The sequence below is a fragment of the Melanostigma gelatinosum genome (genome assembly GCF_949748355.1).
Source record: "Melanostigma gelatinosum genome assembly, chromosome: 5".
Taxonomy (NCBI): Eukaryota; Metazoa; Chordata; class Actinopteri; order Perciformes; family Zoarcidae; genus Melanostigma; species Melanostigma gelatinosum.
The window spans coordinates 11,778,257-11,791,311 of record NC_136638.1 but is presented as its reverse complement, the minus strand read 5'-3'; the positions used below and the strand labels follow the sequence as shown (position 1 = coordinate 11,791,311).

The 13,055-nt window shown below is 47.3% G+C and overlaps 1 protein-coding gene across 1 annotated transcript in view; it reads left to right on the top strand.

Annotated features, from left to right (window-relative positions):
• Nucleotides 1-12,815, top strand: part of ablim3 (actin binding LIM protein family, member 3) — a 67,132-nt gene extending 54,317 nt beyond the window's left edge. Inside the window, exons 11-23 of the mRNA XM_079269031.1 lie at nt 4,323-4,352; nt 4,500-4,626; nt 5,603-5,698; nt 5,988-6,038; nt 8,389-8,523; nt 8,733-8,803; nt 9,056-9,224; nt 10,308-10,337; nt 10,684-10,739; nt 10,945-11,011; nt 11,122-11,129; nt 11,250-11,330; nt 11,619-12,815. Of these exons, the coding sequence (XP_079125157.1) occupies nt 4,323-4,352; nt 4,500-4,626; nt 5,603-5,698; nt 5,988-6,038; nt 8,389-8,523; nt 8,733-8,803; nt 9,056-9,224; nt 10,308-10,337; nt 10,684-10,739; nt 10,945-11,011; nt 11,122-11,129; nt 11,250-11,330; nt 11,619-11,732 (1,035 nt within the window). The 3' untranslated portion in view covers nt 11,733-12,815. The remainder of the gene's footprint in view (nt 1-4,322; nt 4,353-4,499; nt 4,627-5,602; nt 5,699-5,987; nt 6,039-8,388; nt 8,524-8,732; nt 8,804-9,055; nt 9,225-10,307; nt 10,338-10,683; nt 10,740-10,944; nt 11,012-11,121; nt 11,130-11,249; nt 11,331-11,618) is intronic.
• The last annotated feature ends 240 nt before the right edge of the window (nt 12,816-13,055 follow it).

Genomic DNA, 13,055 nt, shown 5'->3' with positions numbered 1-13,055 from the left:
ATCTCCTGGTGGAATGGAACCGAGCCCCTGGGGCTCGGTTCCTGGGACACTGTTCGCCAGATATGCACTCCCTCCATGGGGATAGTGAATAGATGAATAGACACTGTTTCGATAATATTATTGCCCTGTATCTGTGCCACTTGGCATCCAAGTGAAGGCTGTTCAGCCATCCGCACTGGGGCGACAGACAGGCCCTCATAGGGCCAGCCTAATGAAGGTTATGCTCTGAGAAGGGCTCCGGTAGCTCCTCTCCATGTTCACCTTGAGGCCTACCGGGCCACGTGAGAGAAGGCGAGCAGTGTCCTGTGGCGCCTGAAGCCGGGACGGCACCTAGGTCAGCCAGTCGTCTAAGTACGGCAGTATGTTCACGCCCTGCGATTGCAGGGGGAAAGGACAGCAGTAACACACTGTGGACACCCATGGGGAGATGGGAGAGTCCGAATGGAAGCACCCAGGACTGAAAGTTGTGGTGACGCACCATGGGAACAGGCGTCGATAGACGTGAAGCACTCTCCCTTGGAAATCCGCTGATGGGAGAAAGAACCCTGACAGCCGGCCTGGAGACATCTCCTGGCACCCCTGCCGGGGGGGACGGGGACGTAAGTAGGGTTGTATAGGTAGCGGTCCGGCCTCTCAGCAGGACGCCGAGGCCTGTTGCGCTACTAGGGTAAGCTGGAGGCTGAGAAACGGCCTTGTGGGCCAAAAATGGGACCCCTAGGTCTGGGGGTGCAGGCATGTCCCTGCAAAGACCAGAGAACTGCTGCCAGGTCTGGCTAGCTCTAACAGTCCGCTGAAGCGCCTGTACAGCAGCTGACTCGAACAGCTCACCAGGCTCCACTGGGACAGTATGGAGGGTCCTCCTACATGTCTCAGATAGGGGTGACTGCGCCAGCCAAACCTGGCGGCGAGTCTGAACCAGGGTGGACATCATACATCCACGTTCCCTCGATATGAGCGCAAACGCCTGCAATGAAGCATCACTGAGCAGAAGCGTCGAAGTAGCCCGCTGCAGAGAATCTGCGAGGGAAAGCATGAGGTGGGAGAGGGAGTTGTCGATACGGTGCACAGCGCTGCTGTGTCCTAAGCCCTGGATAGCAGGTCATCTTTGACCCGACATTGGGTCGAGGGCACCTGGCATCGGGCCTCAGAGTCTCCTCAGGGGAAACTGATGGACGCCATAGTCGTCTAACTGGCTGGCATACGTGCAAGGCCAGATTTGCCACCTCCTGCATGGTCTGATGTAAGGCGGGAGAGAGCCCTGGTGTCTCCACCATGCACGCAACTCCCTCAGATATTCCTCGGAGGGAGGAAGAAAAGGTGGTGAGGGCGGGAAGGTGCCTGAAGAAGGCACTCACAGGTGGATGTTCCAGCTGCTGTGTATGCCCGGCGTGCAAGCGCCATACAAATGACCAGGGTAGGTTGGTCTGGATTCAGCTGCCCTGACAGGGGGAGGTAGCCCTCCCGCATCAGGTGTTCCACTTCGGCCAGCCTAGCAGACCTTACTGCTCAAGGCGTGATGCCGCAGGTCCTGCCTGGGTTCTCCCTGCCAGGGCAAGAGGTCAGGGCCGTCCTCCGGCTGAAGAGGAGCTATACAGGTCCCACAGCCGGGAGAGTTTAACATGGCCGCGATTCTGGTGGAACCCTTGTCCCACTAGTTTATGCGGAATTCCAAATCAGTCCGAGCGGGAGCGCTCTGCTGAATGTTAAGAGAACAGGCAGGGGGCAGTCAGTGGCGAGTGATCCTTCGGACACTCTTCCCTTAGCCAGCCGCTGCGGATATTGGTGACCCACCAGTTAGCCTGAGCGAGAGCACTCTGCAACTGTGGAAACAGGTCAGGCAAAGTCCTTATAGTGAGAGGGGCGAGGGCACTCTCTAAGCCCACTCTCTTCACTAAGATAGTTGCTGCAGATATTAGTGTCCCCCCCAGTTAGCTTGAGCGAGAGCACTCCGTTACCGTAAAAACCGGACAAAACAGAACACAGTCCGTACAGTGAGAGGGGAGCGAGGCCACTCTTCACTAAGATAGTTGCTGCCGATATTGGTGTCCCACCAGTTAGCTTGAGCGAGAGCACTCTGCCACTGTGGAAACAGGTCAGGCAAAGTCCTTATAGTGAGAGGGGCAAGGACACTCTTCACTAAACTAATTGCTGCAGATATTGGTGTCCCACCAGTTAGCTTGAGCGAGAGCACTCTGCCACTGTGGAAACAGGCCAGGCAAGTCCTTATAGTGAGAGGGGAGCGAGGACACTCTTCACTAAGCTAGTTGCTGCAGATATTGGTGTCCCACCAGTTAGCTTGAGCGAGAGCACTCTGCTACTGTGAAAAACTGACAAAAAGACCACAGTCCTTACAGTGAGAGGGGAGCGAGGACACTCTTCACTAAGACAGCTGCTGCAGATATTGGTGTCCCACCAGTTAGCTTGAGCGAGAGCACTCTGCCACTGTGGAACAGGTCAGGAAAACAGTCCTCATAGTGAGAGGGGAGCGAGGACACTCTTCACTCGGATAGTTGCTGCAGATATTGGTGCCCCACCAGTTAGCTTGAGCGAGAGCACTCTGCTACTGTGAAAACGGACAAAAAAACCACAGTCCTTACAGTGCGAGGACACTCTCCACTTGGACCGGTGCTGTAACTCTTGGTGTGCTACCAGTTAGCCTGAGCGAGGGCACTCTGCTAACTGATATCCGCTACCGATATGTCCATAATGTTTACAACAATCAATGGACCCACCGAGTATTAGCTTAGTCTAGTTAGCCGGAGCGAACTCGACAGCCGTAATGCGTAAAAACCATCAATGGGCACAACCTCGATGTTGATTTAGTCTAACTAGCATTCACCGAGTTAGCCTGAGCGAGCACATTCCGCTAACTGTGATCGTTGTAATGCTACAAAGTTGATGGACGCAGTCCCAGTATCAGCTTTTGTTTAGCTAGTTTCCCACTGAGTTAACCTGAGCGAGGACGCTCTGTTAACTGTGACAGCTGTAAGGATACAAAGTTGATGGCTACAGCCCCAGTATCAGCTTTGTTTAGCTAGTTTTCCACTGAGGTAACCTGAGCGGGGACGCTCTGTTAACTGTGACAGCTGTAAGGATACAAAGTTGATGGCTACAGCCCCAGTATCAGCTCTGTTTAGCTAGTTTCCCACTGAGTTAACCTGAGCGAGGACGCTCTGTTAACTGTGACAGCTCTGTTAACTGTGACAGCCGTAAGGATACAAAGTTGATGGACGCAGTCCCAGTATCAGCTTTTGTTTAGCTAGTTTCCCACTGAGTTAACCTGAGCGAGGACGCTCTGTTAACTGTGACAGCTCTGTTAACTGTGACAGCCGTAAGGATACAAAGTTGATGGACGCAGTCCCAGTATCAGCTTTTGTTTAGCTAGTTTCCCACTGAGTTAACCTGAGCGAGGACGCTCTGTTAACTGTGACAGCCGTAAGGTTTACAAAGTTGATGGACGCAGTCCCAGCTAGCATCCAAGTTAGCCTGAGTGAAGACACTGCTAACTGCGAATTACGTCAGATGTAAAGATTAAATCTCCATGTACACAACGCCAATGCGGACTAGTGTCTCACAAAGTTTGCCTGAGCAGGAACACTCTGCTAACTGTGATAGCCGTAACACTGTGAAGGGCGGGCCGACAGCGTAATTCTACGCTCTCGTTAGCGCGCCACTCGATTACTAGAGCGGAAGCGCTCCGCCAACCGTGGAACAAACAACTGTTATAGAAACCAATGTTAATCGATCTTACCGATTGCTGTCATCACGACTTAGCTGCCCTTATCAGACTGGTGACGACCGATGATAGGGGCGTCCACCAGTCCGGGGCTTGACGTCCGCACGGCGAACACACCGTTCCCTCCGAAGAGGGACAGCTCGTCGCAGCCTTTGGAGGGCGAGAGAACCGCAACTCCGACCGGTAGTCACAAGGCTACAGCGACGAGCTCTAATATGTCTTGATCGTAGACACATCCTTGTTTAAGCTACCATGGTAGCTAACCTGCGACGCGAGAAGAAAAAAAGGACTGAGCTCAGGATGACACCGGAACTTATAGATGACGGTGGTCATCCGAGGTCACACGTGACTTTGTTGATATAAATATTCGACCTGCGCATGCGCGCGACGGAATACATTCAGTGTTAAGCACTGCCTCTGGCGGTCAGTAAGGATGAAATAGAACAAAGCATACAGATTGAATTTGAAAAGACAGTCTGGTCTTTCCTTGTGGTCCTGTAAATACATGATACATGATGTACTGTTTTGGTTTCAGCACGTTGCTACATTATAAATGCTCACTCTTCTCTCTCCACTGATCCTCCAGTCACTCGGGACACTCTCTCCCTATTCTCAGGTAAGCATTCTTCCTAGCAGAGCACATCAGACGAGTTTAAACAAGTGAACTGTTCTCACTTTGACCTGTCAGTAAGTTATTTGTCTCCTCGTTGCCCCCTTGCTCTCTTTTTTTCACCTCTACCTCGTCTCCCCTCTCTCTCGTCAGGACTACGACAGCCTGGATATAAAGCAGAGGCGGTGCTCCAGTCCAGGTTATATTGACTCGCCGACGTACAGTCGTCAAGGCATGTCACCCATCATGCCTCGCTCTCCGCAGCACTATGCCTACCCTGGTGAGTCAGATGGTATTCACTCCCCAGTCGTCTGCTTACAATCTCAGAGTTTGATATCAGCATGCAGAGTTTTTGTCATGAAGTCAATCATGCAGAACTTAATGAACTTAGTTTTGGGAATGATTCTACTAAAGTTGACTCGTTTAAAGGAGTAGTTCAACGTTGTTGGGGAGTATGCCGATTTGCTCTCTTGCCCATGTTGAGATATGAGGGTTGATACCGCTCTTATGTGTGTCGGTTCAGTGTGCAGATACAGCCAACGGTCAGGTAGCTTAGCTTAGCTTTGCATAAAGAGTGGAGCTTCGGGGAGTCACTGCATCATGGCCAATAATTCATCCCCCACAAAGCACCTTATAAAACGGCAAATTAATGTTTTGCGCTTCGGTTTTTGAACGAATTGTGGAAAGGTCAGCTGTTTCCCAGTCTTTACGCTAGCTTAAGCTAACTGACTTCTGGTAAACTTCACATTCAGCGTACAGACATGAGAGTGTCTTCTCATCTAACTCTCAGCAAGGAAACAAATGACGGGGTTTTTTTCTCCCAAAATGTTGAATTGTTCCTTTAAGAGAGATCAAATTGCCTGTCATTCCCATTTGCATGTCATCACCACTCTTATATATTAACAAATAAGCCAACATGGACTTTCTGTGGTGACAAAAGATAAACAGATTCGCCGTCTTAGGGCAGAATCTCTTTCACTGCACTCCAAAATAGTTGTCTGACTATCTCATATGCTGCAGTTGCTCCTTGGCTGTCACTTCATTCGACTCTTACGCCTGTGCATTGACACTGCAATTACTGTCACAGGAAGACAAGTCAACAACCTCTGTCACTACACAAGTGGAATAGTTATCCAGTGTCCCTTTGTAATTTGAATGAACGCTGTTTGGTTTTCATCTGCATGGATGAGACTTGCGTTGAGGCCTTCCTTCATGCTCATGTTTCCTTTGCTGTGATTGGCTGTGGCTGGCTGCAGGCTCTGAGAGTGGCAGGAGTTCACCTTGTTACGGACAAGAGGGGCGGTCAAGCACACCCACCACAAACCAGCCCCCTAAACATTTTCATGTACCAGGTAGGATTCCCCATGTCCTCATCATCGCACTACTCACAATCTCATCGATGTTTTACCCCGTGGGGAAGCTTTCATCAGCCGTCATTCCCTGGTGCAAATCCTTCATTTTAAGTTCGGAAACCAGAGTTTGTCGAAAATGTGACCAAGTCGTATTTTGAACCAATTTTAACCACCATCCCCCTCGTACCTCCACCTCGTCCCCCTTCCGATCACCCCCGACAGAAACTCACATCCTCGCCTCCTTCACTCCTCCACGTTTCACCTGTCCATCTCCTCTTTCTCTCCTCAGCCACAGGGGACCCCAGCATCTACAAGAAGCCTCCCATCTATACGAGAACGGGTACAGTGCAGTTAGCCATGCCTTAGACTGCCTGTCCTGCTGTCAGTTTAGTTATGCTGTGTTTGAGTACTCGGTGTAGATGTTTTTACTGACCTATTGATGTTATTAATGAGTGATTAATATTGATGCTCCGGTCGTCGTCGAGAATGAAGCCACCAATAACCAAAAGATTGACTGCGCTTCAAAATGCACAAAGGAAATGGAGTTTGACTTGTATCGCTCCTTTCAAAATTGAAGATAAAGATCAATTAGACGCATTGCATTTATAATTGGCTGAATGCCTCAGAGCAACGCTTTAATGTGCATGCCACTAACACGTGCCTGCCCCTGCGTGCAGCTCCCCGCAGCACGACAGGTTATTGTCTGCAAATGGGGCTGGAAGAGACCCTGAATGAAGTGCAGGTTGCTCAGGCGTGACAAGTGTTGAGTACATGGGACTCTGAGGACACACAAGTCACCAGAATAGAACAGAACAGTGGAACAAAGCACAGTGGGGGGGGGGGGAGAAACCTATTATAACTGGAATTGATGTTTGTTTGGAGACTCAGTATCGCCGAGTTAACCAGTGGTCAGTGTGTGATTTAAGGAAGGGTTGCTGTAACTGTAATGGTTTGAATGCAGGGACAGATGTTTTTTTGGAGGAAAACGCAGCGAGTATGTGAGAGGGAAGTCTTATTTCTTAATTGTGCTATGTTGTCAAGTAACACAGCAACGCGGTTAACTCAAGATGCTATCTTTTATTACAAGTCATTAAACTGAAAAGCTCTTCCGCCATCCTTGACACATCCCGACCATCACAAGACTTAAGACCTCTTCTCGATAGATCGGTTTATCTTCGTCGTCCTGCATGTTCTTCTGTACTGTATGTGGTGGTATTCGTGGGGTAAACTGTGTCGACCCGTGTAGAGACACTTTCACCCCTCTATGTTTCCTCAGTTATAATTAGTACATCGCAGGCCATGATGTTCCCACAACACGTTTGCCTACGAAGAAAAAAGAAAACGGCAATTTAAAATAATCTTTAAGCTTGTTTAGAACACGGAAAGTCTGCACACACGCATTGATCCTTCTCATACTTCATGTCTTCCTTAACAGCGATTGATTCTTATTCTCTCTTGTTTCAGCACTTAACAGGATTGACATATATCCAGAGCCTCAACAGACACACGTGATGTTGCTGTGTGCATTGAAGGCCTGTTATGTACTACTCAGTTAACCAGTTTGCTACCGATATAAAAAAAAAAAGATCAGATCCCTGTTTGTTGGCCTTTTTCCCTGTTCTCCGTATTGCTAGCAAAGCTCTCACTCACACTGTCACAACTCCGATGGGGACGCTCCAATAATGTGTCCCTTTTCCTTTCACCTCTTTTTTTTATTGCATCCAATCGCTTTTATTCACGTTCTCTGGTGACCTTGCCACTGTAAGTACCTCTCTCCTCTCGCTGTTTCACTCGCAGTCGGTAGATAGATATTGCATATGTCTGTCGTGTGTGCGTGGGTCTCTTTCTCTCGTTCTGTTTCTTGCCCTCCCATGTCAATTCCGTACAACCATACTTCCTCTGACAGAAGGTCCAATCTGCGTGTGTGTGTGTGTGTGTGTGTGTGTGTGTGTGTGTGTGTGTGTGTGTGTGTGTGTGTGTGTGTGTGTGTGTGTGTGTGTGTGTGTGTGTGTGTGTGTGTGTGTGTGTGTGTGTGTGTGTGTGTGTGTGTGTGAGTGAGTGAGTGTCGTCGAGCTGAAACTGCGCGTGTCCCAAAGATGAGAATGTCTGCCATCGGTGTCATGCATCATGTGTATAGGAATTCAATGGATCATGGATCCGGGCCGGCATGGCTAATGGCAAACTGAGTGAAGAGCGATCTATCCGACGTTGCACTGCATGTCACATCCATTGCCTCCCATTGACTGTGCTTTAGTGCCGAGTGGCGTCAATATCATCGCCTCACGCCACTCATGGAACGCCTGTGTGCCGCAGGCTGAGCAGTAACTGAACTCTCTTGAATGCCGGTGATTTCTCATGCTGTTGGCTTGAGATATGGATCTCCTCTGACAGGAAAGCAGGATATAATGACTGTGAATATGAAGCGTAAATGTACTCTGTAAATCCTTGTGATATTCATGTACACGTTTCCCTCCTTAAAGGGATGGTTTAACATTTTGGGAAATAGTTTATTCACATTCTCTCATGTCTGTATTCAATTTGAAGCCGGGAGCCGGTTAACTCAGCTGAGCTTCGCATTAAAAAGTCATAGACATATTTCCCGAAATGTCAAACAATTTCTTTGACATAATGACCACTTGCTGTAGTTCGGTCTGTTTTTTTTCTCCCCTGACCTATCCATCTCTTCACAGACAATCATGTGGACACAGCCACCAAAAGCAGGACCAGCGAGGACATCCTTAGAACCTCCAGACTGTCCACCTACTCTCCTGAGCCATACACCCAGTCAGAGTCTGACTACTACCCTTACACCAGCTCCCCCAGGGGTACGAAACAGGGTCATTTCACTGAGTTTAGACTGGCAAGCTGCGCAGTAATCTGCATTGTTTAGATTTTCCGCTGGACCGAACACAGACTATAGAAGTACAGTTCCTTTTGGAACTGTGTTGTCGTATTCATCGACTCACCCACCGCGTTCCACAACGAGCTCTATGGACACGTGAGGGGAATCTCTTTTATCTGTTTTGTCTCTCAGCCTACCGGGTGCCGAGAAGACGCTTCTCGACGGGAGGAGATGAAGAGACTTGGAGTCACAGTCTTCAAAGAGTAAGAGTTTCGTTATCTTCTTTCTCTCTTTTTTCAACATTTGGTTGAAGAAAAGTCACCTCCTTAAGAAACACCCATAAATAATGCACTTCTTATGATATGGTGCCTGTTAACCGTCCTCCTGTTGTTCGTTTGCCTCGCTCTCCATCTTGCATTCACTCTACATTAAATTAGCAGTTTTCTCTTACGCCTCTTTCCTTTTTTCTTTTTTTTTCTTCTCCCTCTTCTGACTCTTTCGTCGCTCCCCCTCAGATCGGGAGTGGCATCGGGAGGTTGATCCTAAAGGAGGAGATGAAAGCAAGATCTGGTTCCTATGACAACGACCCCTGGGGCAGTGCGAGGAATTCTCGTAGTGGGAGCAAGGAAACACTCAACACTACAGGCTACGGCACCACGGCGTACAACAACACTGTTAACGGGTGTAAGGATCCACCCTGCCTCCCGCCTCCCTCTGCATCCCCCTCTTTGTCTCTTCTTCTTTCTGTTCCTGCAAGTTCATGCCTGTGCTGCCATGTCTTTGTATCTCCCTGTGCTGCTGCCGCGACGGCTTTTTATGAGCCTCAATATCTGCTGTCATCGGGGTTTGGAGTGACGGCAGTGAGGTTGTGGCTGCAGGTCAGAGAGGGTCACGGCTGCTGCAGGCATTATAGAGATGGAAAGACAGCTGAACAGCTGCTGCTGCTGCTGCTGCTGCTGGCCTACCACAGGTTCAGCAGATGTGGCCTGTCATTGTTGTGGGGACATCTGATCGAAATGAGTCTGAACATTTCAAGGAGAGAATAGTGTTCAACCAGGTGTGCCAGATGTGATGATGTGAAGCTACCAGAAGAGTTAGTGTTTGGAAGGACCACGTTTTACTGGTCGCGCAGCATATTGGGACGCTCAGACACCAGTCTGTCTCCATCACTAATAGATCCCCTCCTTCTTTTCAGTTCCTTGCTCTGTCTCTGCCTTGCTTGTCTCTTCTTCTCTCTCTCTCTCTCTATCATCAGGATAACTCTCCATCCCTCTGTCTATGCATCCATCTATCTGTGTGTCCATCTCACGCTCCCGCTCTCACAGCTGGTGTCCCATATCCTGGTTTATTTATGAGCAGTAAAATCTCTCATTAAAGCTGTTTCTCAGATGGGAGGGGACACAACTGAACGGGACTCTGTTGGCTCCGGTTGAAAGACAACAAAAGGCTTGTCACCATACAAGCTGTGTTTTGCGATTAGACGGTGGAGCGTGCAGTTTGTCTTTGTGCTCGTATGTTGTTTTTTACATTTTTTGTTTACCCCCTTCTTCTTGTAACCAGTCCTGCCTGGCCTATTTCTGCCTTATTGCCCCTTTGATGTTTTGTGTTCCTTCCCAAGGCTTGATGGGTACCCACCAACTTGCTCCTTTTTTCTTTTCTGATAAAGTATGATCAACATTTTGAGCAGGGCGGATTACAATTGCTGCAGCATTTGTGTTTTTGTGCAATAAGTGAGATGTCATGTTATGTGATCTCTTTATTCCTCAGCTCCAAGATCTCAGTACAGCGCTGATAGTGGTGAGTTTGCCCATAATATTTCATAATTGTTCCAAAATGGGTTAATGCATTAACCTGGGTTTTTAAAGGGCTGTTTAAATAGTAGCTGTTTTTACGTGTATACTTTGAATTAAGATTTGCATTGGATCATAAATGAGGTGCTTGCGCTGCATTCAGTGCATTACATCAACAAAGCTCCAGTGTTATGTGCACACATCTGGAACTGTAGGATTTTTTTTAGGTTAGTCGGGAGCGCCCTCTTCTGGCACTGATTTCCAAAGTTCCAAATTACATGAAAATAACAGGAAATTGAAGAAACTGTTGGCTTGACTGAGGTAATATTTTACTACTGCTTTCTTCATTTTAGATTTTGTTTGCAAGTCCGGCTCGCTACCAGGATACGGACGCAACGGCATCCAGAGGGTGAGGCCACAGTAAACGAGACACAACACCGTGATTAGCTGTATTCATTGTATAGGCTTGATGGGTCTGACATCTTTAATACGGCATCTGTATTGCTAGGGCTGTTGTTATTCCCTTATCTTATTGCATATGTTTACATATCTCAGGCTAAAACTATGCCAGTATGTCGATATGTTTAAGTCGCTGTTCCTCTCTACACCTGCAGCCTCAGAGTGCTGATTGCTACCAGTACCAGTATGACAGTGGCAGCGAGGTCAATTGGGGAAGCAGAGGTAATTTAATATGGATTTAAAACACCCACCACTTATTAGAGTGAAGCAATTCATTTAATGGGTTTTTTTTCTACTGTACTGACTTCATTTTATTTCTTCCCTCCCAGCAGAATACAAGGTAAGGTTTTCAATGAATCACTTGAACAATTCATTCCATGTGGGTTGTTGAATATTCCCAGTGTTGTTGCAACTAAGTGTCCAACGTTTGACGACACACGCTGCCTCTTCCTCTCTGCAGATTTACCCCTATGAGGCGCTCATTGTCACCACTAGGGGCCGCAACAGGCTGCCCAAAGACGCAGACAGAGCCAGACTGGAGGTGAGTTATGAATGGGCCCTCAGGCTAACTGTGCTGGGAATATGTTGCCGCTGGTCTAGTTAAAAGCAAGCGGTGTAGCCAGGATTTTAGAAATACAAAGGCTGTGCCCGCAGCAGAAGAGACTGTAAAACCCAACCAAACTCTGTCAAGTATTCTGAGGTTTTAAAACAATATATTTATTGAAATGTTCACTTATTATTTACTTAATAGTATGTAATAGGAATGTGTTATTTGGGTTCAGGTATGAAGTGATAACTGTGTGTCGTCTCTATATCGTTGTGTTCTCAGCGTCACTTGTCCCCAGAGGAGTTCCTGCAAGTGTTTGGCATGACTGTGGAGGATTTTGACCGGCTGGCTCTGTGGAAGAGGAACGAGATGAAGAAACAGGCCCGACTGTTTTAACAAGTTATGAACGTCCGTTGAACACTGCCATAGCCAGAGCGAGAGACTTGGCGGACTGTCGGAGGTGAAGAAAGAGATATTAAGACTTCTGCTCAGTTTCACTGCCATCGTTGAGAACCTGTTCTAGATCTCCTCGTATGACCAACCAAACTCTGGTCCCGCCAGAGATACAGAGGGGAGGCCACAGAGACATCGTGCACAGATGGACTGATAAACTGTTACATGGCTGTCAGTGCAACTGTGGCAGTTTGCTGGAGTGATGTGTAAGCAATAGAGAGTGTAGTACATTATTGATGTGCTTTTTATTAAGCCTGAAGGGACAGGGGGAAGGCATCACCGTGCCGCCGCTATAAGGCCACATGTGTGGGATGTCCGTGACCAGAGCCGCAGTACTAAAACATAAAGAGGAGAATTTCGGCTTTGCCTTATTTGTTATGCTCTCTTAGTTATGAGTGTGCAGCACCAGCAATCTTAATGAGTAGAATGTAGACACTGTATATCGTGTATGACACTTTAGTGAGAATGATTAGATGGAGTGAGTTTTTGCTTTGGTTTATAAGGATGCATTTTGTTGACCTGTTCTCTGTTTTGGCTCTGTCACCTGAAATACTGTGTCCCTCTGGTTTACACTCGTATAGAAAGAAACATGTAACAATCGGAGGTGGGCACAACCTTTTTCTTTTTTCAATCGTATGTGTGACCCGCGTTGATTTGTGTGCAAATTAAAACCAAAGTGAGAATGCAGATATACAGGTTAGCAGATCACTTCCATGTAATGTTCCGGTTAAATAGTTAAAGGTCACCAATAGATGCAGTTCACTGTGCAGCTGTATCGTTACCTAAAGTAATGTGCAATGATTAAATAGATAAAGGAAACAGATTCAGTCCTCCTGCTCCGTGTTTTCCAGCTCATCGCAATAGAATGATGACTAAATGTTTTGGGATGAGCACTAGTCATCCCTACATTTACAATCACAATTATTGATACTCTTTTAGAACGATAATCCAATAATTTTGTAGCTACAGAGATTATATTCACTCACAATGAAACACTCTGCAAGGTATTTCACATACTGACAAAGATCCAGGGTTGTTGAAGACTTTACTTCCTTTGAATACTGTTCATTTTGTCACTAAAAATTTAACTTGAAACAAATTCAGTCTCTTTCTTTTATTATTTGGAGTTAGGAACCATCCACTTGTAAATCTTTGTTACAGGAATTGTTTGACATTTTTACGAATTACAAGACGTATTCGATATGATGTATGTTTTTATGTTTGTATACTATAAATTAAGCTAACTAGATAATACATGTCAATTAG